General features: G+C 37.9%; 1 protein-coding gene across 1 annotated transcript in view; it reads right to left on the bottom strand.

Moving 5' to 3' along the window:
• Window positions 1–10234: 10234 nt before the first annotated feature.
• Window positions 10235–27518, bottom strand: part of MYSM1 (Myb like, SWIRM and MPN domains 1) — a 37561-nt gene continuing 20277 nt past the window's right edge. The window contains exons 10-20 of the mRNA XM_068966518.1: window positions 26522–26625; window positions 24695–24772; window positions 22987–23075; window positions 20467–20521; window positions 20078–20128; window positions 19294–19368; window positions 18308–18496; window positions 17532–17664; window positions 11624–11729; window positions 11392–11449; window positions 10235–10402 (exon numbers count right to left, since the gene is read on the bottom strand). Of these exons, the coding sequence (XP_068822619.1) occupies window positions 10235–10402; window positions 11392–11449; window positions 11624–11729; window positions 17532–17664; window positions 18308–18496; window positions 19294–19368; window positions 20078–20128; window positions 20467–20521; window positions 22987–23075; window positions 24695–24772; window positions 26522–26625 (1106 nt within the window). The remainder of the gene's footprint in view (window positions 10403–11391; window positions 11450–11623; window positions 11730–17531; window positions 17665–18307; window positions 18497–19293; window positions 19369–20077; window positions 20129–20466; window positions 20522–22986; window positions 23076–24694; window positions 24773–26521; window positions 26626–27518) is intronic.

The following is a 27518-nucleotide window of genomic DNA, read 5'->3' as shown; positions in this document are numbered from 1 at the left end:
CTTTCAGATTTGGCTGTAATAGGAAAGACAGGGAACCACGCTAGAGCAAATTTCTGTCTATGAGGTCCATTTCTTTTGTCTAGGTTGTTTTTAGTTACTAAGTTATGTCTGACTCTTTTGCAACCGCATGGACTATAGCGTGCCAGGCTCCTCTGTCCACAGGATTCTCTAGGCAAGAATATTGGAGGGGGTTGCTTTTTCCTTCTCCAGGGGAGCTTCTCAACCCAGGGATCAAACTCAGTCTCCTGCATTGCAGGCGGATTCTTTAGCCACCTGGGAAGCCCTATTGTCTAGGCAACAGACAGTTGTATGTATAATCCAATGACTTCATCTGCCATATTAGGGTGCAGCATGGTGCAGCGTCTGTGAGCACAGGATTTCTTTGACTGCCCTAGAGAGGGTGGGGATTCCCTTGCAATGTGATCCAGGAACCCTGACAATGGGAAGACCTTGATTTCTCAATCTGGCCTTGACTGAATCTGTGACTTGAACAAGTCACTCCTCGTCTTCGGGTATTATTTCTCTCATCTTAAACTAAAGAACTAAATTCGGTTTTTCATTAAGAACTAAATTGTTTCTTAGGTTTCTTGCAGCTCTGAAACCAGTAACATGATAGTTTGGTGAGCTGATTTTGAACAGTTTGAATTCTGTTTTTGCTACTTCTTACTGCAAGACCTTGCCTAAGTTACTTAAACATTCTAAAGCTAAGTTTGTTACTTATTTATTTTTGGCTGTGCTATGTAGCTTGTGGGATTTTAGTTCCCGGCCCAGGGATTGAACCCAGGCCTTTGACCGTGAAAGCGCCAAGTCGTAACCACTGGCATGGGTTTGTGCTCAGTCATGTCTGACTCTTTGTGAGCGCATAGACTGTAGTAGCCCACCAGGCTGCTCTGTCTATGGGATTTTTCAGGCAAGAATACTGGAGTGGGTCACCATTTCCTTCTCCATCTAACCACTGGACCGCCAGAGAATTTCCTAAAGGTAAGTTTAAAATGGGAATAATAAAACATCTTGCAGGGATGTTGTGGGGAATAAATGTGATATCGTATGTACAGCATTTAGAAGGATGCATGCTATTACTGTAATACCTTCAAAATGAAAACTTCAAAAATGAAAATGGCTACTTGGAGATACCATGAAACAAGGACACTCAACCCAAAATCACACAAGCTCAAGGTACTAGCCAAGTGAATGTTTTACAGTGTTCATAAATTTAGCCAGATGAGCAACTTTCCCTGACGTTGCAAAGCCAATGAACACTACAGGACGGAGATCGTCGAGTTCATAGACTGTGATGGAGCGCCCTCTAGTGGCTTTAGATATTAACATTTTCATTAAAATGATGGAACAAACGTAGCTTTGTGGATTATAAGCAAACAGCAAAGATTTGGTGTTCTCTAATGAAAGTGAAAGAGCAGAGTGAAAAAGTTGGCTTAAAGCTGAACATTCAGAAAACGAAGATCATGGCATCTGGACCCATCACTTCATGGGAAATAGATGGGAAACGGTAGAAACAGTGTCAGACTTTATTTTTGGGGGCTCCAAAATCACTGCAGATGGTGACTGCAGCCATGAAATTAAAAGACGCTTACTCCTTGGAAGAAAAGTTATGACCAACCTAGATAGTATATTCAAAAGCAGAGATTACTTTGCCGACTAAGATCCGTCTAGTCAAGGCTATGGTTTTTCCTGTGGTCTTGTATGGATGTGAGAGTTGGACTGTGAAGAAGGCTGAGTGCCGAAGAATTGATGCTTTTGAACTGTGGTGTTGGAGAAGACTCTTGAGAGTCCCTTGGACTGCAAGGAGATCTAACCAGTCCATTCTGAAGATCAGCCCTGGGATTTCTTTGGAAGGAATGATGCTGAAGCTGAAGCTCCAGTACTTTGGCCACCTCATGCGAAGAGTTGACTCATTGGAAAAGACTCTGATGCTGGGGGGGATTGAGGGCAGGAGGAGAAGGGGACGACCAAGGATGAGATGGCTGGATGGCATCACAGACTCGATGGACGTGAGTCTGAGTGAACTCCGGGAGATTGTGATGGACAGGGAGGCCTGGTGTGCTGTGATTCATGGGGTCGCAAAGAGTCAGACACGACTGAGCGACTGAACTGAACTGAACTGAACTGAATCTTAAAGTTAATAAATCTAATCTTACATAAAGCCAATAAAGTGCCATTAATTATATCACTTCTAATAGTAATTCTTTAGTCAACTTTTCCATAAAACTTACATTCTGGGCATTTATTAGACCTTGCAGTTCTAAAAGACAAAATTATATTTTAAATTAAAACAAATTATATTTAACATTTGAATTGCACGTAAAATATTCAGAATAGTACTTTTTGCTGTGAAATTAAAAATAATTTGGAATCACTCAAAAGGATAGTGCAATAGCAAAACTGGAGTTTTTCTAGAAATAACCTTGCTACGAACTTGACCTATGTGACTAGACAGGTTGCTTCATTTCTGTGAACTTTGGTTTATTCATATTAGAAGATAGAAATCTAAGCCCAAACATTTCCAAGGTCCTTTCTAACTTTTAAGACTCTTTGATTTGAGGGGAGTAAGTCATCCATTTCTTTTCTTCCTTCCTCCTTCCCTATTTTTGGGCCATGTCACACAGTTTGTGGGATCATAGTTGCCTGACTAGGGATCAAACCCGCGGTCCCTGCAGTGGAAGCCCAGAACCCTAACCATTGGACCACCAGGTAATGCCCTCTACTTTAATATTAGGGCTCTGGCATGGTAATTTAGGGCCCATTTGAAGATGGATTCATAATGTTTTAAAAAACCAACCCTAGCCATGTGTAACAGAAATGGCTAGTCACTAAGAAGATTTCATGTTCTCCTTCCACAGTGTAGAATTTTGGGAAGCGGCTGCACAGTCAGGACTCTACTGAGCAGCCCCTCTTAGTGTCAGGGTGGGACCATATGACTAGTTTTTATCAAAAAACAGAAAGCAAAAATGATGTGGATACTCCAAGCCAAGGTAAATTATCATGTGTGATTCTCTTTCTTATCCACTTGTCCCCAAGTGGAAGACACCTGGGCTACTTACAGTCACAGGACAGAGCCACATGTGAAAGAACCTGGTTACCTGAATTACCCACGGGAGGGGAGCTGCCCAGGGGAGCTGCCCAGGGGAGCCAGGCAGCGACCCTGCAGTGTGAAAAATAAACGTACTGTGTTAAGACATTGAAAATTAGGCGGGAGGGTGCTAACAACAGCTAGTTTTAATTTTCCTAACATACCCTCCAACTCTGTGGTGTTAGAATCGAATTCGATTTTGCACAAAAGGAAACTCTCTCTCGGGGAGGGTGTGTGTTTGAGGAGAGGCAGGGAAGATTAGTCCACTCATTTTTTGTGATTAGGAAGATAATTCTGCTCTGAAAACCATCTTATCAAGATTTCCTTTAAACTATTTTGTTACACAAAGGGAGCCTGGTGTGGACAATCTCCTAGTTATTGATGGTTCCAAGCTCAGTCTTTGTGACCCCATGGACTGTAGCCTCCGTCCATAGAAGTCTCCAGGCAAGAAGGCAAGAGGACTAGAGTGGGCTGCCACTTCCTTCTCCAGGGGATCTTCTCAACCCAGGGATTGAACCCGTCTCCCACACTGCAGGCAGATTCTTTACCATCTGAGCCACCAGGGAAGCCTATTGATAGTTAAAGATACCATAATTACTGTTGAGTTCTAACAGATGTTTTGGAACACAAGAAAGTTCAGTAATCACTAATCTGGGTAAAATAATCTAAGCAGTTAACTTGCTTTCAGAACTATCCAACTCCACATTTTGAGGTTAACTTGTTAATGGAGGTGGGCAAGGAATCCTTGATTATACCTGGTAACAAGTTATCAGAATTATTAACTGATAAAGCTTGTTTTTGATAGCAGAAAAAATACAGAAGACAAAAGCAGGTTTTTAATTTAGCTATAACTCTGCAAATACTAGAAGGCAATGGCAACCCATTCCCAGTTACTCTTGCCTGGAAAATTCCATGGATGGAGGAGGCTGGTAGGCTGCAGTCCATGGGGTCACTAGGAGCCGGACACGACTGAGTGACTTACTTTCACTTTTTGCTTTCATGCATTGGAGAAGGAAATGGCAACCCACTCCAGTGTTCTTGCCTGGAGAATCCCAGAGACAGGAGAGCCTGGTGGGCTGCCATCTATGGGACTGCATAGTCGGACACGACTGAAGCAACTTAGCAGCAGCAGCTGCGGCAAATACTATTTTCTTTTAAGCTAGCATTCTATGGGAAGATAATTGGGAATCAGTGATGTAGAAACACATCAGCCACAGTGAGAAAAACCATTATTACAGTACAAATAGGTCTGTGGACAATCCTGGTCTGGAGCCATACACAGACTGAGTATGATGCTGGCCAATCAAAATTATAGCAAATGCTTGATTAGCAGGAATCCATTAACAGCTATACACAGGAATGAATGTCCTATGAAATAAATGCCTCATGGAATTAGAACTCCTAAGATTATACTTTGCCACCTAAATTATTTTCATTTAGGAGCCTGAATTCAAATTGGTTCTGTAAACAAGATGATGAACTGTACTACTAAGAGAAGAATTCACTTGTAGAAATGGAAATTTTTCTATTACTAACAAAATATAAATCTATTTATATTTATACCCAGATCTTCCTCTAGCAGTGAAGTATCTAGGAATCTATTCAGAGTTTTAGAAATGTGCAAACAAAAATAACTTTTCACAGAAAAATGGGAACATCTGAAATCTGAAGTTCATCAGTTCAAAGCTGATAATGGCAAACTTGTACTATAGAGTGCTATCCACTGTTTGCAAAGAATAAGTAGATGTTTATGTGCTGAATGGAAAGAAGTCCTCAATAAAAGGACAGACACTGAAGATATGTATGTACTGAATATACACAAGTCTGACCTTGTTCAGTTTTTCAAATTGATAGGTTTTGCAGAAAGTAAGAACTGGGAAGTTAAGGACTAGTTAATGAGTTAATTCCACAGTGAGACTTTTCTCTTAAAGCCAAGACTCATCATTCTCTAACTCTCCTTCTTTACCTCCATGTCTATGCTCCAAGGTCACTTATCTCTGAAACACCTTCTACCTGGAACATCTTCCCCAAATATCATTAAGGTTTAAAGGTGATCTCTTCCAGGCAATCAACTCACTGCTTACATTCTAAAGAATTCTCATTTATCTACACACCTCTTACCCTTGAAGTCTTACAGGCATTTATAATCAGTTCCAGTTTTTATCTTAGTGTCTTACCTACCTATGTCAGGTTCTATATGCTTCTCATTTATCAGGTGGTAAGATTAGGTAGTAGGATTCTTGTGGAAAGGAACCAAGACCTTATTCACCTTTGTGTCCCTAAAATGCTCAACAAATACTTGCTGAATTAATGGGGGCACTGTTTGTAATCAGTGTGTATACTGCTAATAATTTAGACAGAGACCAAATGATTCACCACTTTATTTTCAAAATTTTATTTATATACAATCTTTAGAATGTTTCCCTTAAGTTTTTATAAGATAAAACCCCAAAGTTTAAAACCAGTTATTTTATGTCACAATTTAAGTACAAGGAGAATTCACTTGTTTTGAGGAAAAGCTTTTCATAATTGTATAAACATTAATATTTACAATATTCTTTAATACAGATATACACAACATGGCATCATATTTAATTGTACAAAATGGTTTAAATTATATTTTAGTACAGAACATTCCAAGATTCAAACTAATAAAAGAAATTCCATTAACACTGATATTAATAACATTTGGGGAAAACAACAGCAACAGGCTTATTAATAATCATGGCAAACTTGTACATAGTACACAATTTACACATCAGATCCACAAATTTAAAGATATATATGACTCATCTATTTAAATCATGCTAGAATCTAAATATTATTTTATAATTCATATGAAACAAATGTTCTGTGGTAACCTATGAAACAGGAATACAAACTATAAGATCACAGTTAACATATTTCTTAATTCCTAAGAGAGTACTCCAGGAAACCTCAAAGACGGCAGATCATGCATTTTTTTTTTTTTTGGCAGAAATTAAGAGTTCTTATGAATATATTCATAAATATAGTCAAAGGAATAAAACAACCCACATATCATGAATTAATTTTACCTTCTCAAATTTAGTTTGGTATAGAGCCCCTGGCATAATCACAGCTTCTCTGGGATATTTGACTTTCTCTTGACTTAGCTGGGATAACATACTCTTTGCCTTGCTCTAGAAAGGATTTAACGAAGCTTAAAAGAAAAGATTTAGAAAATACCAGAAAGCCCAAATTATAGGTTAAATGAAAAAACAGAGTTTGAGGGAACAGCATGCTTAAAGCCATTTAAGAAAAGGTAAGGAATTATGCTAAAGCATATTACATTATTCTCCACAGTGGTTTTCTGGAAATATTGCAAAATATGATATTAATTTGTAAGAAAGCTATTAAACTACTGTAAACTGGAAATGATCACATTTCTTTGTTAAATGCTGTAGTAACTCTGATGGAACAGATGATGACACAAATGTATGTCTTTTTATCTCTGTGCTTGTGTGAAGTAAGTCTTCCTAAATGTCATAATGTGTGACTAGACTGAGCCTCTAGCTCTGGGTAGAGAAGAGTACAGCTAACACCAGCTGGATGTCCCCTGAGATGGTAGCTACCTTCCAGGTGATGCAGGGACGGGTCAGAGCATCAGTCCTAGGGCCTCCTGCCTGTACCCACTTCTCCAGGTCCTCCCCGCTCAGCTCATGAGGACCCGGTAAGATAAACAGGAAGAAGGTAAACTGGAGGTAAACAGGAGGCCCACTCAGGGTGGCATGCCGAGGCCACCGTCTCCTCGCTGCCCAAAGAATCTGCACGTCACAGCCCTTGCCCCACTCCTGTGGGGGAGGAAAGTTACGGAGAGAAGGCTGGGGCAGCATTAGTCAGCTTCTGGGTAACAAGAATGCTTCTGTTCAACTCTATTCTTCACGCCTTGCTTTCAACACATGACAACGAGGGATCTCATACCTACACACCAACAGGTGCCGAGTGAGGGAGTGGGGATGAAAACAAAAGAGCTTGAGGGAAATGCAGGAAAAGGTGGCAGGAGCTGTGACTTGTATTAAGAATCAGAACAAAATATCCACCTGAAAACTAAAATTAGCCACTGCAGCCCATCTTTCTTCGGGGGATGAATGGTTCCAACTAAGTCCTGAATGTTGGTGGAGTCAGTAAAGATCAAAGTTTGTGTCTATGGATTTAAAGCCACAGGAACTGCAGTGTTTGTGGTTGTGTGGCAAAGCTCCGCTAGGGTTTGTGAGGTCGGTTTATAGGGGAGGGGTAACAGAATATAGGCAGGGCCCACTGAGCTATTAGACACCAGGTCTCATGTTTATAATACATTTAGAGACCCTCCCAAATGTTTTCTTTTAAATTTATAACACAAGAAACACTTTCAGATGGAAGGATGTATGCATATATATTACATTCATTTTATACTAATGCAGTTGTAACATTAATTTTTAGTAGTTTTTTTGTGGAAGAAGAGGGTCAAAGAAGTCAAAGTGTCTAAGGCCCACAGAAGTTACAGTGCAGCACTGAGGGCCGATGGGCCAAGGCTGAAATTACCCAGGGGCAGCCTCTGGTCTTGAGGATCTTATTCCGCTGATTTTTCTTTTTTTGAATATTACTTTGGGATGAGACTGTAAAAGAGAGCTAATACTAGTGAAGTAACTGTAATGTCAATTTCCAGTAGGCAAGCTGGAAAAAGAAAAAAAATAAAACAAAACTAAGCTCATTATTTTATTGTCACTGCACAAAAGTAAGGACCAAATCAGGATGAAGAGACTCTGATGTTTTCAAGTCCTATCTCCACTCTGTAAGCATTGCTAAAGGTAGGCTTCCCTCTAAGACCCTGCCTCTAAAACTTCCACACTGCCACTCATTTCAAGACTTCCTGTGCTTCTCAAGGCTTGACTCCTACTGCCCTCGGCAGGCCAAGGTTGGCAGCGATAGGAATGTGGGCACCGAGAGCTGCAAAAATGGTTTAAGACTATCATAAAAAAATATAAAGGAATGAATGAGGGAGGAGGGGAGGAAAATATCACAGACTGTAATCAAAATTACATGATGTTAAAAAAAATGAAAGGTTTATACTACAATGTTAACTATGGTTTCTGTTTTTTAAAAATTATCTTCTAAAAAGATAAATGTGCTCTATCATCAGAAAAAAAGTCACGAAGTATTACTTTAAAAAACTGTGCTCCCAAAGCACTAAACTCTGAACAGTACCATGTTTGAATTTCTCATAGTATGGCTTAGGTTACTAAATGCAGTAACCCACAAGCATGCAGAGGACCCAAACTTAGAACAGAATTCTTAATTTTCACTATTTTCCAACCCCAATTCATCAATATAACAGGGAAATGTCAATTAAGAAAGCTAGTTAATACCACTTTCTAGGGTCTGTTCCTGAGGTATAATGAAGAAAACACGTCAGAAGGAAGAGCACAAAGGAATGAGCCACTTCCTTTTACAGAAGCACACTTTCTGCGCCTGAATTACAGGTGAGGAGCCTGCAGTGCAGGAGGTTATGTGACTGTCACACAACAAAGCTGCTAAGAGAATTCGGGTAAGAACTCAGGTTTCCTATTTTTGGTCTACAGTTCTAATATCCCTGGTCCCCAAAGTAACTGCTTTGTAAGTTATGTTTCACTGTTTATCCTAAATGCATATAGAAAAATGGAAAATACTATCACTTTCCTTAAAAAACATTTAAAATTAACTTTGGAACTGTACCATCTCAAAATATAAGCTCCAGGTGAATAGGTCCAATGATTAGAATGAATCACAAGATTTTAGAACTCGTAGGATGGAGGGAAGATGATTTAGACCTCAGTTACACATGAATTTAGGCCCAGAGAAGGTAGACTATATTTCCCCAATTCACAACACGGAGTCAAGACCTAGATCATCTAAAACTGGCTCACTGCTCCTTCCAACACTGACTTATTTTCCTTGGATATTCATTAAACCAAAAAAAAGGTAAAACTACAGAATCATACCCAGATTAGATGCAATAAAACTGATGAAGATGATGCAAGACCTTTCCGTGGCTCAGGCTCATGCACTTGAAAATAAATTCTAAATATGTGCAATCCTCTGGAGCAGGGTTTGGAAGACAACAGCCAGCAACCTGTCTTTTGTGAGGCTCATGAATTAAAAATGGTTTTACATTTTGAAAGAGTTGTTAAAAATATAAAGAATGACCGACAGAGATGGTATGTAGTCTGCCAAGCCTAAGTTATTAACTGCCCCTTTCCATAAAAGGTCCACTGACCCTTGTTCTGGATTCAGCAAGTATACAAAACTGGGCTGAATACATAATATGCCCTGGAAGGATATTTTGGTTTTAAAATCAAATCTGATTTATTTAAGCTTTATTGTAATTTGCCTCTTTCTCCTCATAGCAGGGAGTAGGAGGAAAAATAAAAAATCTACTTTAAGGATTATGATTACCTGTGTCCTAGTTAACTGAGTTTTATCACAAACACTAATCTAAGTGGCACCTATAGTTGAAGCTACTTATATTATGTATCTGAAAGCCTCACAAAATGTTACAGCTGATAAAATGGCATATCCTATAGCAGTGCGGTTATAAAGTAAAATGGAAGCAAATATCTGTAATTAAAAAGCTGGTAATTTGATTTTCTCCTTTAGGTCTCTTCTCTAGGCCTCCCCTGGCCTCACATAGCATGTTGTTAGATTCATTAAACCAGCAGTTCTCAACCATGTTCATTACTTCAGTGACCACCCGTCCGTATCTCATCTGCAACCATAAACAAGCCTCAAAAAACCGCATGAAGAGAACGGAGCTGCTGCTAATGAGACACGAGATAGCAAAACTGCAACGACTAGTTCAGGGGAAGTACAAATTCGAGACGCAACCCATCCATCAGCCTGAGACAGCAGGGAGGCCGCCCTCCAGCTCACGCCGCTTGGCCGTGGAGGACTGAGCCTGCAGGCCGACCCCACTGCGCACAACACTGAGTACCACATGCGAAAACAAGTCCAGCTCTCTTTCCTGCCAGATGGTGTATGTGGCGAAGTTTGGATTTCAGGAACTAGCAACAAAAAATCAAAGCTGTACCACAGTTAAACAATAATTTCAAGGTTATAACTCTCAAAGTAGGATCTACTGTGTCAAGATTAAAATACCTTACTTTAAGATAATTACATTAACAATTCCTTTTGCCCCACAGTACAGTTCTCTTCAGCCACTCCATTCTCTGGCTTGCTTTGGTAACTGGAAAGGAATAAATTTTCTACTTGAGTCAAGAATTCTTCAGCAATGAAGCAATTGGTCACTTTGCTCAGAGTTTTCCTCAGACACTCCAAAAGCTAGTTGAAAAGAAAAGTTTTATAGTTAAATACATAAAAGTATAAGAAGAGGGTTTGCATTACTATCATTTTATCCCTTTCCAAATCTATTTTATAGTGCTTAACTTAGAAAAATTCTAGTGCTTAAATTAGAAACACTCTCCTTAAAGAAGGCTGAAGATGAATTTGTGTTTAATAATCGCACAGCTGAAGTGTAGGAAGCCACTGTTGAGGAATGCCTTAGTTCCTTCTGATTTTATATAAGGAGATACACTTGAGACTGTATGTATCACGCTTTCTATAAACTTGTGGATTTGCTTTAAGTAGTTTTATTTACAAAGCAAAGAATCCTATGGGATAAAAATCTATGTACATTAAAAACAAGACTATACCATTTCAAATATAGGATGCTAGAGTCTAGTTCCCGGGAAATGTGTATATTAATCTTCCAATAGAACAAAGAGAAAGTGACTACAATAGGAGAGGGTAAGAAATATTAAAGAAGAAACTTAAATAAGTTAAAATTTTCTATTTCCAAATTGTTACCAAAAGAAAAAAAGAAAGACAAATCTTGCCAATCTCTCAATACACTCATAGAAACAAAACTAGAAATGATTCAAGACTCTTATTTTCTATCAGAAGTGAAATGACCGTTTAAATTTGTTAGATTTATACTACCACTTTTAAAAATGATCACTTGTTAAAGCTAAATGGAAACATGGTGCTTTTGAATTTAATAAAATAAGAAAAATGCTCTCCATTGTGTACAATAATAATCAGCCAACACTGGCAAATTTTGTTCTAAAACAATATTATTTCTATATGCAAGCGTGGGCAACAAAACACATTACTAATTATCTCCTAGAAATTAATTTTAGAAAGGAAAAAGCAATAAAAGAAACACACAGAAAATGTATCCACAAAGCATCAGGCATCATGGGAAAACACATCAAGATGAATAGCTTTAGGATCTATGAACAATGAAGCCAATTAAACTGAAGGAAGCTTACTTTCTGCAAACAAGTCAGGTCAGAATCTCGGCGAAAGATTTTATCCATGGGGACACTACTGTTGGAAGAAATACGAAAACAAACCAATGAAACAAATACTATAAACGCATTAGTTTTGTAATAAACTATCACTGATGCCATACATCACAATTTTATATTTACCTGGGTTTTCCCTAAAACAGTTTAATGAGAACACTGCAGATGTGCAACCCTCTCAAACCACAGCACATACCTCTGGGATAGCCTGTATTTTTCTATTATCCATCTTGTCTTTTCAAACACTAACTCCCACCGAGGTTCTTCTAACATCTGTTGTACTTCAAATTTATAAGGTAAACCTAGAAAAGCATAAAGCAGCACATTTTTACCAACTACTTCTTGAATCTCCAATCTCCTTTTAATTACTTACAATTCCCATCAATGTTTTCACAATCGCAACTTGGCAGACCAGCTAAGCAGCACTTTAAACATAGGAGGTATTCATTAATTATGCATTGCCTGGATGAACTTGCTCCATCAAGCCTATTAATGCCAAGCAATGAATAAAGAAAAGTAACAGTGCCATTTGCATGACAATTTTATGCAAAGAACTGTGACAGGTGAGATGATCGCATAAATCATCGTCCAAACCAAGAGGCTTCTGGAGTGAAAGCAGGCACTTAGATATACTTGCCAGAACCATAGGCTTAAACAGGGATTGACTTAGGCAAACCAAGCTATGTTCCATCCCAATGACTTTTCTTAAAACACAGGTTATCAACACAGTGCTATAAGACAGGTAGCATTATTCCTACTTAACACATAAAACTGAGGCTGAGACGTGTTGAACAAGCTGTTCCCCCTAGTAAAGCAAAGAGCTTGGATTTCACACTCCAGCAGTCTTGTCTGACTTCTAAGCCTACATTCATTCCACCTCCCTCTGTGTGCTGACCTAAGACTAGGCAGGGAGGAACTGGATTTAATTCTGGAGAGGCAGTAACTACATTTGAGTCACTCTGGAGGAAACAAGTACAAAGGGTAGGTATCCCTTACATAAGTTAGAAAGGCAAAAATACCAAAAGATGAGCCTACTTAGAAATTTCTCATAGATTCTTCAAAGTCCCCATGTAGTTATGTTTGTGGTATATTTTAAAAGCTCAGGTGATTCATTACCAAAGGCCAATACAATAATAATAATAGTAACACTAGTTTAATGCTTACTATGTGCCAGGCTTTATATAAAGGTATTTTTCTTTAATTAATTTGGCTGTACTGGGTCTTAGCTATGGCATCCAGGATACAGTTCCCTGACAAGGGATTGGAACTGAGCCCCCCGCACTGGGAGCATGGAGTCCTAGCCACTGGACCACCAGAAAAGTCCCTAGAGGGGACTTTCGTATGGATTTTGTATGGATGTAAGGCCACTTACACAGCAGTGACTACAGGACTAGAAAAGGTCAGTTTTCATTCCAATCCCAAAGAAATGCAATGCCAAAGAATGTTTAAACAACTGCACAATTGTGCCCATTTCACATGCTAGCAAGGTTATCCTCAAAATCCTTCAAGCTAGACTTTAGCAGTACACAAGCCGAGAATTTCCAGATATATAAACGGGTTTCAAAGAGGCAGAGAACGAGAGATCAAATTGCCAACATGCACTGGATCATGGAGAAAGCAAGGGAGTTCCAGAAAAACATCTGCTTCAATGACTACACTAAAGTCTTTGACTGTGTGGATCACAACAAATTGTGGAAAATTCTTAAAGAGATGGAAGTACCAGACCACCCTACCTGCCTCCAGAGAAACTTTTATGTGGGTCAAGAAGGAACAGTTAGAACTGGACATGGAACAATGGACTGGTTCCAAACTGGAAAAGGAGTATGACAAAGCTGAATACTGTCACCCTGCTTATTTTACTTATATGCAGAGTATATCATGCGAAATGCTGGGCAGGATAAATCACAAGCTGGAATCAAGACTGCCGGGAGAAATTTCAACAACCTCAGATATGCAGATGGTACCATACTAATGGCAGAAAGTGAAGAGGAACTAAAGAGCCTCTTGAAGGTGAAAGAGGAGAGTGAAAAAGCTGGCTTTAAACTTGACATTCAAACAAAAATCATGGCATCTGGTCCCATTACTTCATGGCAAATAGGAGTGAAAGCAGTAACAGATTTCCTTTTCTTGGGCTCCCAAATCACTGCAGATGGTGACTGCAGCCATGAAATCAGAAGATGCCTGCTCCTTGGAAAGAAAGCTATGACAAACCTAGACAGCATATTTAAAAACAGAGACATCACTTTGCCAACAAAGGTCCGTCTAGTCAAAGCTATGGTTTTTCCAGTAGTCATGTATGAAAATGAGAGCTGGACCATAAAGAAGGTTGAGCACCACAGAACTGATGCTTTCGAATTGTGGTGCTGGAGGAGGAGTCTCAAGAGGAGACTCTTGAGAGTCTCTTGGACTGCAAGGAGATCCAACCAGTCAATCGTAAAGGAAATAAGTCCTGAATATTCACTGGAAGGACTGAGCTGAAGTTGAAGCTCCAATACTCTGGCCACCTGATGTGAAGAACTGACTCACTGGAAAACACTCTGATGCTGGGAAGGACGGAAGACAATAGGAGAAGGGGGTGGCAGAGTATGAGAAGGTTAGAAAGCATTACTGACTCAATGGACGGGAATTTGAGCAAACTCTGAGAGACAACAGAGGACAGAGGAGCCTAGTGTACTACAGTCCATAGGGTCCCAAAGAGCCAGACTTGACTCAGCGACTGAATAACAACAATAAAGGCCACTGGCATGAACTAGCTTGGAGAAGGGAATGGCAACCCACTCCAGTATTCTTGTCTGGAGAATCCATGGACAGAGGAGCTACAGTCCATAGGACTGCAAAGAGTCGGACATGATTGAGTAACTAACACCGACACCACATGAACTAGCAACCAGCATTATTCCCTTTCTTTTTTTTTGATGACATTGAGCCACAGAAAGCCTATATTAAATAATCTGTTCTTGGACTTATTAATACATAACTAGCAAGAGATAGAGCCAGGATTTGAAGTCAGGCAGTTTGGCTCAAGCTTATGTTCTTAACCTTTACATCATACTGCCTCTCAACTTGCATTTTTGCCATCATAAAGCTTCTCGAGTAAATAAAATGCCAGCAAATCAGAAGGTACTAGGGAAAAAAAAAAGAATCATAACTATACTTCCATACAATGCAAACATAATTTGTCAATATGTTCTAAAAAGGCTTTTTCTCCCATTTTTTTTTTTCAGGTGTATGGAAGGAGAGAAGGGAGCAAACAGCATGATGATAGCTGATTTTTCTCATTTCTCAATTCCCTTCCATTTTGTTTTCCCCCTCCAAGAACTTAAGAAGAGTGACACATTACAGTACATAAGCTACCACACAAACTCCTTTTGTGATAACAATCATTTACTTGATATGTTTTGATTACCGAGTAAGCACAGGCTGTAACTGTAACTACCTACTTTAGACCTATTATTTACTAAGCACTTACATGCATTACTGACAGTCTACAATGCCCCGTAAGCAAGATAATAATTTTTTCTCATTTTACAGAGGTGGCAAAGAATGAGTGATATTAAGTAACCTGCCCTAGGTAAAATAACAAAAGCATGTCAGAGCTGGGCTCTGAATCCAGGTAAGCAACTCCTATTCTTAATGGAAGTAAAAAATGAGACTAAAATAGAGGTAAACAAATGAATGCATTTTCAGTCTGTGCTCATAAAAAAGAAAATACACACACACACACACACCATACATCTCTATTTGGTAATGAGTATTTTATAAGTTAAAAAAAGGTACTAAACCAGTAAAAATTTCCTTTTGTACTGATTACTTTTGATAGGCTTATTATTTTTTAAATTGAGGTATAATTAATTTATAATATGCTATTTTCAAGTATACAGCAAAATAATTCAATTACATACATATGCACTGATTATTTTTATCCACAAGTGTCAGAATAAAACTAATCACTAAGTATATTTGCTGCCTATTACAAGCAGAGAAATGATTAGCCATTAGACATAAATTAATGAACAAACAAATCAATATGTCAAGCACCCAGTTCAAAGTACTGTAATACAAGGTATCGCATGGCTTGTGAGAAATTTTAATCAATTCTTGAACCAGAAGGTTTCCAAGAGGAGCAAAGGACCAAGGATTAAGACCTAATAAGCAGTGTTAACAATGGAAGAGGCAGCTCTACTCCAGAGAACTTTCTGTACTCATGTTCACATGGACACTTGGGTGCTGTCTGACAGTAACTTACATGAGCCTCCAGCACTGGGCCTGCTCATCTTTGGGGGGATTCCTTCTCATCTGGGGTAGTTTCTTCACACACAGGCATTGGTCTGTATCTTGCTAAATACTAAATGTGAACCTTCTATACATCTCTGGAGTTTCTCCAGGTAGCATTCTGCTCTCTGGTACTCTGTCCTGCAAATTTAGTTGCCCTGGTCTCCTTGGTCTTATCTCCACCATGTCAACTCAGAATCAGCTAGATTCTGGGTGGGTTTTTCTTCCTTGTGCCATACCTGGAAGTTTTTTTAAGTTAATAAGCCAGGGTAACTTGGGCTTGCTTTATGCTTCCAATCTCTCAGCAATCATATCCTTCACTGCTTGATATTATAAATACCATTGTTTTCTATCTTTTGTCCAGTTTTTTGGTTGTATCAGACAGGTCCTTGTTACTTCATTTTGACCAGAAGTAGGATTCTAGGAACTAAACTTTAAATTTCATTTAATTCTAATTAATGCAAGCCATCATATGTAGCCACAGGTGAATGTATAGACAGCACATTAGAGGTTCACTCCCCAAATCTAGCAGTATGTGATATTAAGACATGATTTAAACTGAGAACAAAAATAAATAAGTAAACAAACTGAGAACAATTTTACTGTGATTCTTCCTTTTGTAACTTTTTGTAAAATTATACTGGGATAAAGAATGATATATATACACACACACACACACACATATATATATGTATGTGTGTGTGCTATGTTCAAAATGGGCATTTTGGAAAAAGTTAACATCACTATTACTCATTCAATAAAACTACATGTAAGGCAAGTGATTAGGTGCTACAGGAGATACAAAGATGTAGTTCCCACTCTTTGGGGCTCACAGTTTAGTGAGACAAGCTAAATAAATTATACTAAAAGATGAAAATAACCATGAAGGCAGGAAACAAGTGCTGCAGGTGCACAAAGAACAGAAACTAATGATAAATGAGATGGAGGGTAGTGGTGCTGGGGTCTTTACCAGAGACAGGGCATCTGAGTGACATCACTAAGAATGAAGAAATTAATTTGTTAAATCTACATTACACCATGTGCTAGGCTAGAAACTGAGAGTGGAAAAATGAGTACAGTATAGTATCTACATTCAAGGGGCTCACGAGCGAATGGGAAAGAATATAATGTAGAGTGACAGCAGCCAGAGAGTACAGTCAGTCAACTAGAGCAGTGGTATCAGGACGAAAAGAAAATATCCTTGAGATGTTAACTGTCTCCTCTGATCTTTCACTTCTATCTGCATTCCCATCTTAAACATCCCTACTTTGCTTAGTCTAATTCCCTATCCAGCCAGAGCTGACTGGAACAGCAGTGGACATAAGTCCCAAAGGAACTGAATCATGATGGGCTAAACCAACCCAAATTCTTTCTTGAGATAGATATGAAAATAAGCACTGTTGAGCCTAAACTGGGAAGTCATGGAGAGTGTGTGGTAGGGTGGTCACTGTTCTTTTTAATCTTTTTATTTATTTGATGCCATTGCAGAGAAAAACTGTATTTATCAAAAAATGTTCAAGAAAACAGAAGAGGTTTTGTCTGTTCTGCTTCCTGCAGTGTCTCCAGGACCTCATATACACACTAGCTAGCTATAAGTTATCACTGCATTGTAGTGTTTTTGCCCAGTGGCTGTGGTAACCAGGGGGGCTTTACTGTAGGAGGAAATCATAAAAGGAAAGAGGGTAGCTGTACTACATGGTATGTGAACAGTGATTCCCTAGTTGAGGACACAGACTTTTCCATCAAATTGCTCTGCCTAGGTATAAATTCTGTGATTTTTAAGATTCAAAAAAATGAAAGTACAAGTAGAACTGTTTTTGTTGAAAACTTACGATAAGAGCCATCTGGGCTAATTTCATCACTTATAACCAGGCAGGTAATCTGAGAATAAGGTAAAGGATTATTTCGATTATAAGGACTAACAATCATCCCAATGAACTTTGCACCGCCTCTGGAGAAGTAACTCTATAATTAAAAAAAAAAAAAAGTATAATTAGTTCAACTACATAAACTTAAAAGTCAGTATTTATCCATACCAACATCTTATACACCTAAGAGAGGACAAGGGAATGCACAGGTGTGTTAGAAACTTCACTTCCAAACAGCAACTAGATTAAATTTATTCCATACCCTAAAATTTTCAGGCCAAGAGTCGTCCAACCCAACCTGAAAAGATCACCTGGCCTATATAATCTACATTTTCCATGAATACATATATAAATTTTATTCACTACCCTTCAGCTGTAATCTTTACCAATATGGTAATAAGTTACAATCAGTTGCCAACAGTGAAAACATCCAGATATCAAATATAAAACTGAAGAATAAAACAAAACTTTTTTCCAGAGATGCAAAATACATGATATTTCCAATTTTTTCAGTTGTACCTAGTCTCTGTCCTAGTCAGCCCATCATTTTTAAAGGCTCTGGGAAGAATTATCACCGTACTGTAATGGCTTGTCTGTATTAAACAAAATACATAGATTACTCTTGTAATTACTTTGCTAGAAATGTTATTTCTAAGCATATTTAATTAATAGAAAACAATGAGAGGGGAGAGAATGTGCAATTATTTTCAGACTATATACACAAAGACCTATAAACACACCTGGTATTTGGCTTGAGTGTCAATATCTCGTAAGGAAGGATTAGGGTCAAAGGCAGGGTGAGAATGATACCATCCAATAACACTATAGCCCCTGACAGCCAAGGTTTCCGAGGCTTGTGTTTGTGAGACAGGATCCATCTCACACTGTAGTCCTGTACTCAGACTGTTACATGGTTCTGCTGCACAGACCTATAAAGGATTAATCCTTAAATGATTATACTGAAATCCTGATAATTCTATACAGAATTCATACACAGGAACAGAAACTTTTTAAAGCCAAATCTTTTATTTGTCTCTATCACAGGCAGCCTTTAACTTGCAAATGAAGTACTCTCCAAAAGTGTGACTGTATGCTACGAACTCAAAATCCGTTTTTCTGCTCAGACAAGTGAAGTGTTGGTCAGCCCATATAAATGTTTGTAAAAAGTCATTCAATGACCCCTATTATTCATGGTAATTTCTAGCAAATAATGTATACCGAGTTTCTATTATAAGGTGACCTCTTAGGAGTTGAAGCTTTTACTGGTGAAGGCAATATGCAACCAAGGCCTGGCAATGTTCCCTCCTTCTCGGTGGAAAAGGGAAACAGGTGCTCAATACACGGAATGTTCAGTAACCTCCAGGAACACAAAACTTTCTTCCTCCTTTAAAAAAAATATTTACTTATTTGGCTGCATCGGGTCTTAGCTGTGGCATGCAGGCTCTTTCGTGGCTGTGCGTGGCACAGCGCATAGGCTTAGCTGCCCCGCGCCATGCGGGATCTCAATTTCCAGGCCAGGGATCAAACCTGCATCCCCTGCATTGCAAGGCAGATTCTTAACCACTGGGTCACCAGGGAAGTCCCAGGGAACAAATAACTTTCTACAATCGCATATTCTCATTTATATCATAAAGTTTATATGTTAATTATATGCACTGAAATCTATAAAAACACTTGGTATAGCAGCAAGACTAAATAATTTTTAAGATTTTAAGAGAAAACTTACCTCAACTATTTTATCAGCTTCTGAATATCTTCCTCCTAACAGACCAATCACTTCTGCCATAGAAACATGAGCATGCTAAAAGAAATACAAGATAGACTTAGTCCAAACATACAAACCAAATCCATCTGACAAAATACTAGAACAAATCTCACTTATCATAGGAGAGTCATTTACAAGTATGATAATTATACTTTTCTAAAATGAAGAGGAACCAGATGCTAGGCTCAGCATACACAGACTTAGGATTTAAGACCTATCTTTACTGCTGGCTGAGAAACTGAACCAAACATTTAAACACTCCAAGATGCCATTTTTTACATTTACAAAATGAAGATACTGTTTTGCTCTCCTGACACAGGAAAGGTATCATAAGGATACAAAGTAAAACTACTCTGGGTCCTCCTTTAGAAAAATACCATGAACACACACACAACTATTGGAGATCTCAGTAGTTTAGTGCAAAACAAGGAGCCTCCAAATTATAAGAGTTGTGCTTTGTTGCAGTTATCTAGAAGGCAGCAGACAAGGATACTAGGAAATTAAAATAGGGTTAATGATGAGAAACAGTCTGCAAAAACTCACATTAATTTATTTTCTCTAAAATATGGAAACATGCAATTGTTTGGCTTTTCTCCAAAAGAAAAGACTTATTTTTAGATTCCTTGTAAAAGAGGTTAGTTAAGATCCAAAATACACGTCTTCCATACTCTCTCTTATGCCTGCAATAAAAATACACAAGAACGGAAATCAGAATAACTAAGTAAACACAATATAATATCCTTACCAAATCCATTATTAAAAGTGCTTCTGAAGCTACTTTCACCTGAAATGGCTCCTGAAATATAAAAAAAAAAGGGGGGGAGCATAAAAATAGAGATTTTATTCTTTCTAACTGGAATGTCCACCCTTTTCTCCTTTATCTATCACACCAAGTTCTCACTACCAACCAAGGCTCAGCACAAATCAGACTTTTAAAGAAATATTTGTATAATTCAAAGCCCTAGCATGGAGAAATTCTTTCTCATTTTCCATCTGTATCACTCATCTGACCCTTAGTGTACCCTGCCTTACCCAACCTTTCATATACACATGCCTTGTACACATAGAAAAAGAATATTTCATGTCAGAGAGGAGGGCATTATTTATGGTCATTCTGTGATGAATGAATAGTACCTGCTTTTCTTCACTGAAAAAATTACAAGGTATCAGTTGGAAGGGATCAAATGAGCTGGAAAAGGAAAAAGAAAAGAAAATCATTCCTAATATAATTTCAATAACATCATTTATTCACAAATTTGAAAATGTATACCAATAATCTAAACCTAAATTCTTTCCAAGTGTAAAAATAATAAACTAGGAGAATTTATGATATAAACCTTTGGAAAGAAGCACGGTTCTTTTGGACTTGACTAAAAATTTGAGAAACAACAGGACCTTTGAGAAAGTAATTTTGTCTTAATTTCTTTTAACACCTAAAGAGAACATTATAAATGGCCAGACATGTCCTACACTGAAAGCAGGTTTCAATGGAAACCTAACTCTGACATAAGATAGGAAAGGAAGTTCAAGAAAGACAGACGTTTCTCAGAAACATTTATGTCAGTACAATGTGTTTAGGATAAAGGAAGCACTCATTAAGTCTTTGCTGAATGAATAAATGACAAATAATTCTGTTAAAGAAATTAATGTATATACAAAGTTCTATGGTAAACTCATCTTTTAAAATGAATTATAAAAGATGGAAAGACGGCCACCTAACCAAAGCTAGATACAAAAACATGTATAAATATGAGAGAAATATTAGAAAGGCTTTGACCAATAAAGAATTGAGGTTTCAGAAAAATAAAAACTGTTAGGCTACATCCAGAGAAAGCAAATAAACAAGGAATATGTTCATGTTAACAACTGGGAAAGAGCAGAACTATTTAGTTCCTATTCTACCAGAGACTTAGTGCTAGGAGATGAGACACTTTGTTTTGCTGAATACTGTATTCCAAATACTGAGAACAGTAGGCATTTAAAAAGCGTTTGCTGAATGAGGAAGATGTTCAAATTAGAAAGTGCTTAATCAACGCAAATAAAATGAAAAAAAAAGAAAAAGTCAAGAGAGTTAAGAAAACAGAAACAAAGCATTTACATCCCAGAGCACTCTGAAGAACCATCATCGAAACCACCATCAACACTTTTTGCGGCACTGTAGAGAATGGAAAATGACGGGAGGACTAGGAATAGTCCTGTTTTCAGGCCTGTTTTCACCAAAAAAGCAGCAGAGGAAAATTCTAGAAGAGGTTATTTAACAACTGCTTTGCAAGCCTTTAGCAAGTGAAGAGGTGACTAAGAATAATGGGCTCATGAAACTATAAGTCATGATAGATACACCTAAATTTCACTTTTGATAACAATGATATGCTAGAAACTAGCAGACTCATAAAGACTCAAATACAGTTATTAAATGTAAGCAAGATATCTGCTATGATTATTCTTCTGCATAAGATGAAGAATGGGTTAACTGGGTTAACTGTGGTAATATACAGCTGATTCAACAATGATGTCTGAGGTTCACATTATTTCAGTTTAACATTTTAATCAGTGATCAATGGTGGAAAAGGCAAGCTTATTGAAATGTTCATGATTCAAAGCTATGAAGACTAATATGAAAAAAGTGAATCTGGATTCAAAAAGATCCTACTTGGAAGAATGACTTGAAAATTACAGTATGTTTCACATTTAGATTCAGGAAATCGAACGTCTGGATATGAGATGAGGAGTCCTAGTTTATGGATGACTGTAGCTTATCTATTTAATTTATTCTCACAACAATTCTAAAGTTAGATTTTAATTTTTAGAGAGGTGATATATAATGTAATGGTTAGGAGCATGGATTCTTAAGCTTTAATGCCTGGGTTAAATGACACCACCACCATTAACAAGCATGGGCAAGTCATATAACCTCTTTGTGCCTCTCAGTCTCCTCATTTATAAAATGGGAATGATTATATTAACTACTTCATAGGGTTGTTATGAGGATTAAATGAGTTAATATATGTGATATGCTTAAAACATAGCTAATAGTGCTGTTAAAGTTATTATTTTATAAATGAGGACCTAAGGCTTATAAAGGCATTATGTAACCTACCCAGGAACATCTAACTGCTGAGTATTAGGGCTCTTTCCACTGAAAATAACCAAGAGGTGTTCCTGGATATCTTGTTTTAAAAGGGACACTTGACAAAACTACAGTCTATTTCATGGGTCATCTGCAGGAAGTGAGGGTCTAGAAAATCAAGGCATTTAATTTATACAGTGACCCCTTAATGTTACAAGCTACATATTTTATATTATTAAAAAAAAAAAAGAGCCTCACTCACATTCAGCACCAACCAAAAGAGGGAATTAGTCATTTCATGAGGTTACTGGTTTATAATGTCTAAGGAGTTAAATAACCACCTGTCATAAACAAGGCCTCACAACATATGTTGGATCCTATATTTATTGAACAAGAACAAATTAAAACTTTTGCTATGGTCTCCCAAATTAACAATCAGTGAAATAAAAAAAATTTTAACTTTCAGCAGTATTTTTAAACTTCATAAGTGAACAATATAATGCTGCAACATCAGATATTCCTTCCATACGTTTTCTAATCATTTATGATTATTAACAAAATCATACTTGCATAATGTCAAATTATACCTTTTTGTTGGTCTTGGTACTTTTGAAGGTTTACCAAGTTTGCATTTTTCCTCTTCTCTTCTTCTTGCCAATTCCTCAGCAGAGAGATGCTAAAAAAAAAAAACCCCACCATTTGATCAAAGCATCCATCAACCACTAAAGGGAGAATTAATAAAGCGACATCACAGCATAAAGCTAACATGCACAGATTCTGCAGAGACAATGCCTGGCTCTGCCTCACACTAACTGGGTGACTCTGGCCAAGTTACTGAAGCTTTCTGTGTTTGTTTTCCTCATCTTTAAAATGGGAATGCTAATAATAACAACGCTATGATGTTACTGTGAAGACTAAATGAATTAATGTTTGTGAAATACTGACAGTAGTGTCTAACATAGTAAATCCTACATAAATATAAAATAAAATAACTCTCATTTCCTATCTACTACCAGTCTTATTGGGTTTCCCAGGTCGCACTAGTGGTACAGAACCCGTCCGCCAATGCAGGAGACGAGAGTCATCGGTTTGATCCCTGGGTTGGGAAGATCCCCTGGAGCAGGTCATGGCAACCCATGGACAGAGGAGCCTGGTAGGCTACAGTCCATGGGGTCGCAAAGTCAGACACGACTGAAGCGACTAAAGTGCACACACTCACGTATCAGTCTTATACTCCAGCCCATATGAACTACATACCTTTTCCAGACTATACCTGGTATTTTCCCACGTCTGGAACATGTCTGTACCTTTACTTATATGTCTCTTTCAGCCGAGAGTCCCTCATCTACATTTCCACACTGTGAGATTCTCTTGCTCATCCTTTAAGTCACAGATGAAACATCACATCTTCTTTGAAACCTACCCTGATCATACCTGTTAAGTCAATCTTTTATTTCTTGGAACCAATTTGATGGAACTCACCAAAGGTTTTATCTTTCCTACTAGAAATGTAAATTCCTTCAAGGCAGGGACCATGTGTCACTAATTGCTGTGCCTAGAATAATACTCATGTGTGAGGCTGGGGGCAGGGAATGGGGAAGAGAGAAAGAGAACTGACGCTTCTTGAACACCTGGTATATGCAAGACTTACTGAGTACCGAGTATTAGGACCTTCATACATTTTATTCAACCTTTGAGGGGATTATAAATAAAACCCTGAGATTCGATACAGTTACCCAGTGTAACAAAGCCAGTAGTACACATTCATACATTCTTCCCATTTAACTGCACTGGTTGTTCACAAACAGATTATATAGTCATAGAAGGTGTGTGTGTGTGCACGCATGTACATACATAATTCACTGCCTATGTTTCTTTATAGAACCATAATTTTTGTTAGTAGAAATAATACTTCAATATTTGTAATTCAATTTATGTCTAATGCTCAGAACAACATTTTAATTGGTATATCAGAACATCATTCAGGAACTGTTTACTGAAATGAACAGGGCACACCTCCCTGGCATGCTGACAGATATTCTGGAGCTAAAGACCAGAATATTGGGACAGATCATAACGGTTCTGAAAACCAGTCACACTTCTAGTTAACTGCATCCTCAGTACCTTTTTCTTTGTTGTTTATTGGTGACTTTTAGACAAATAAATTAACATGGGAAAGAGACCTATACATCTAGACATATAAAACAAGTATAATATATGTGACATTAAAGATACACAAATGTATACTGACAAAATAATTTTCACTTCTGAGTCATCTGAAGGGATCAAAGTTACCTCAAATGTCTGCCCTTCCAAATCTTTTGCATCACACCAATTTCCCCAAGGGTCTCGGACTCTGCGTCTCCTTGTGCGCTGTTAGGAAATTTAAAATAGAGCAAAAGGTAACAAGATTAGCTTGGAGAAATCATAGCACATTAACATATAAAACCAAAATGATAATTTCCTAAACATCAATTTCTCCATTAAATTACTGTAATCCCTCATCAGCAATGCCTGTTTTTTATTAATTTATGTTCAACAGTAAGCATTTGGCTCAAAAATAAGTAAGTAATGATTTTTGAAATTTTATTCTGATTTCTCCTTTAATTTTCATTTCCTTTCATCATATGGGAGTTACAACTGTAGGAAAATAATATTTTTTAGCGCCAAGAAGAACCACCACAAAAATAACTTCATGGTAGAAAACTAGAAGCAATACACAGCCAGAGGTATAATAATGAAAACTAGAAGCAAAATAATTGTATCTCAGACTTACGAATATGTAAAACTAGCACCAACTCCAGCAACTGTACATGAAAATTCTTTCTTTAAAACAAAAACAAAAAAACTAGGGTAGACATGTTTTATAGCCTAAATACTCTGAGGAAAAAAACCTGCTCTTTCATCTTCTATTCTTTTCTATTTACCTTGCTGCTGCTACGTCACTTCAGTCGTATCTGACTCTGTGCGACCCCATAGACAGCAGCCCACCAGGCTCCCCCGTCCCTGGGATTCTCCAGGCAAGAACACCGGAGTGGGTTGCCATGTCCTTCTCCAATGCATGAAAGTGAAAAGTGAAAGTGAAGTCGCTCAGTCATGTTCAACCCTTAGCGACCCCATGGACTGCAGCCAACCAGGTTCCTCTCTCCATGGGGTTTTCCAGGCAAGAGAACTGGAGTGGGGTGCCATTGCCTTCTCCTCTATTTACCTTACCTTTTACCAATTTCACCTATTTTATTAGTAAAGCCCTGGAGAAGGAAATGGCAACCCACTCCAGTATTCCTCCCTGGGAAATCTCTAGCCTGGTGGGTTAGAGTCCATGGGGTCGCAGAAGAGTCAGACACGACTTACCAACTAAACAACAGCAACAATTAGTAAAAGCCAACAAGACCACAGCATGACTCTGCCTTTTGGGAGACTTGCTGGATCACCTATTTTTAAAATAAGATGCATGCATTGTAAGACACTGTAAAACTCGTTGCTGTTTAGTTGCTCAGTCATGTCTGACTTTTCTGCGACCTCACAGACAGCCCGCCAGGCTTCTCTGTCTGTGGGATTTCCCAGGCAAGAATGCTGGAGTGGGCTGCCATTTGCTTCTCCAGGAGATCTTCCTGACCCAGGGATTGAATCCACGGCTCCTGCAATGGCAGGTGAATTCTTTACCACTGAGCCATGTAAGACCATGGAAGCCTGTAAAACTCATTAACCTCAAGAATTAAAAAAGACTAAAATATTTCGAACAGCTCTTCCGAAAAGCTATATCTTATGGCAAGAATTTTAAGCAAACAAAAAGAAAATGGAAACAAAAAAAGAGCTTAAATGTATGGTTTTTAAAAGATATGTTAGATATGGATATCAAAATGAAGCAGTCTAAGACCACTTTAAGCAAAACACCATGCTTCTGTGTAAAGTCTGTGAATGATTTTTAGATTTGGGGGGTTTGTTTTTTGTCTATAAATTAACATTAAATTGAATGGAAACAGAAAAGTGAACGGCTTGGGTGAAAGAAAACACCTTCTTCTACTAGATGGTCATTTGTCAAACAGGTGAAGAGAAGCAGGCACAGCCTATTCAACAGAGCAAAGAACACCCCATCATTCAGTGAGCCGCGGGGCTGCTCACCATAGACTGCAGGCGCTGGGCAAGCTGGTATGCTTCTACCGTGTCTTTTCTGTCTCTGATTCGTACTTTGTCAACTGGTTGTGGCCTGTTATATACAGCCTGTTCTATTGGAACCCAGAAAAAAAGAAAACAGTCTATTATTTTGTAGAATTATTTGTCCAATAGGAAGACACATCTACAATTATAACCCAATTTCTAAGTTTTTTTTAAGTATCTGTGTTTCTATCTTATTTCACAATACACATCTGATGTGCTACCTGGTAGTTCTCACATGAAAGTAATGCTGTTTTCATAAGGAAATCTCAATAAAATGAAACATTTAGGAAATGGGTCATTTGTTTAATTTTTGATTAAATGAGTGCTAAGCCTATTTTGCTAATTTTGGTATTCTAATACAGTAAACATGATTTCACTTTCTTTTGCGTGGCTAGGGAAGCTATGGCATCTTAGCTTTCCTATAAAGCCATCCCTGGTACCTTGCTTTGGGCAAGAAAAGACACTAAAATGAAGGATAGAGCCCACGGAAGACTGTAAATTCTATCTATCTCTACATGAAATGAAATAATCTCTGGTAGGAAGTTTTCTGGTTGTCTTTTCATAGACAAAGAACACAGAATATACTCCACTGGAATCACGGGTTACAACATTCTAATTAACTTATCACTTTCCAACTATTATAACTATTATCTTTCTTCAAAATTATGTATGATTAGCACCAACTCCAGCAACTTGTACATGAAAACATTCATGTACAGCAGCAGCAGCAATTCAATAAAAGGGCAGAATACATTAAAAATATGCATGACTTTACATTTGAGAAAAACTTTCTACCACAAAAAATATTTTGGCACTTTTATTACATTTAAGTATAAAGGCTCATAAATTATTTTATTTAAATACTGCTAGACAATATGTTTAGCATTAATACAGTATTTCCAAATTAAATGGGCTTTGACTGGACTTTTCATAAAATTTACTTTTACTTGACAAAGAACTG

Source organism: Capricornis sumatraensis, chromosome 2, assembly GCF_032405125.1.
Source record: "Capricornis sumatraensis isolate serow.1 chromosome 2, serow.2, whole genome shotgun sequence".
Classification (NCBI taxonomy): domain Eukaryota; kingdom Metazoa; phylum Chordata; class Mammalia; order Artiodactyla; family Bovidae; genus Capricornis; species Capricornis sumatraensis.
Note: the sequence above shows the minus strand (reverse complement) of the source record. Positions and strands in the feature narration are given on the sequence as shown.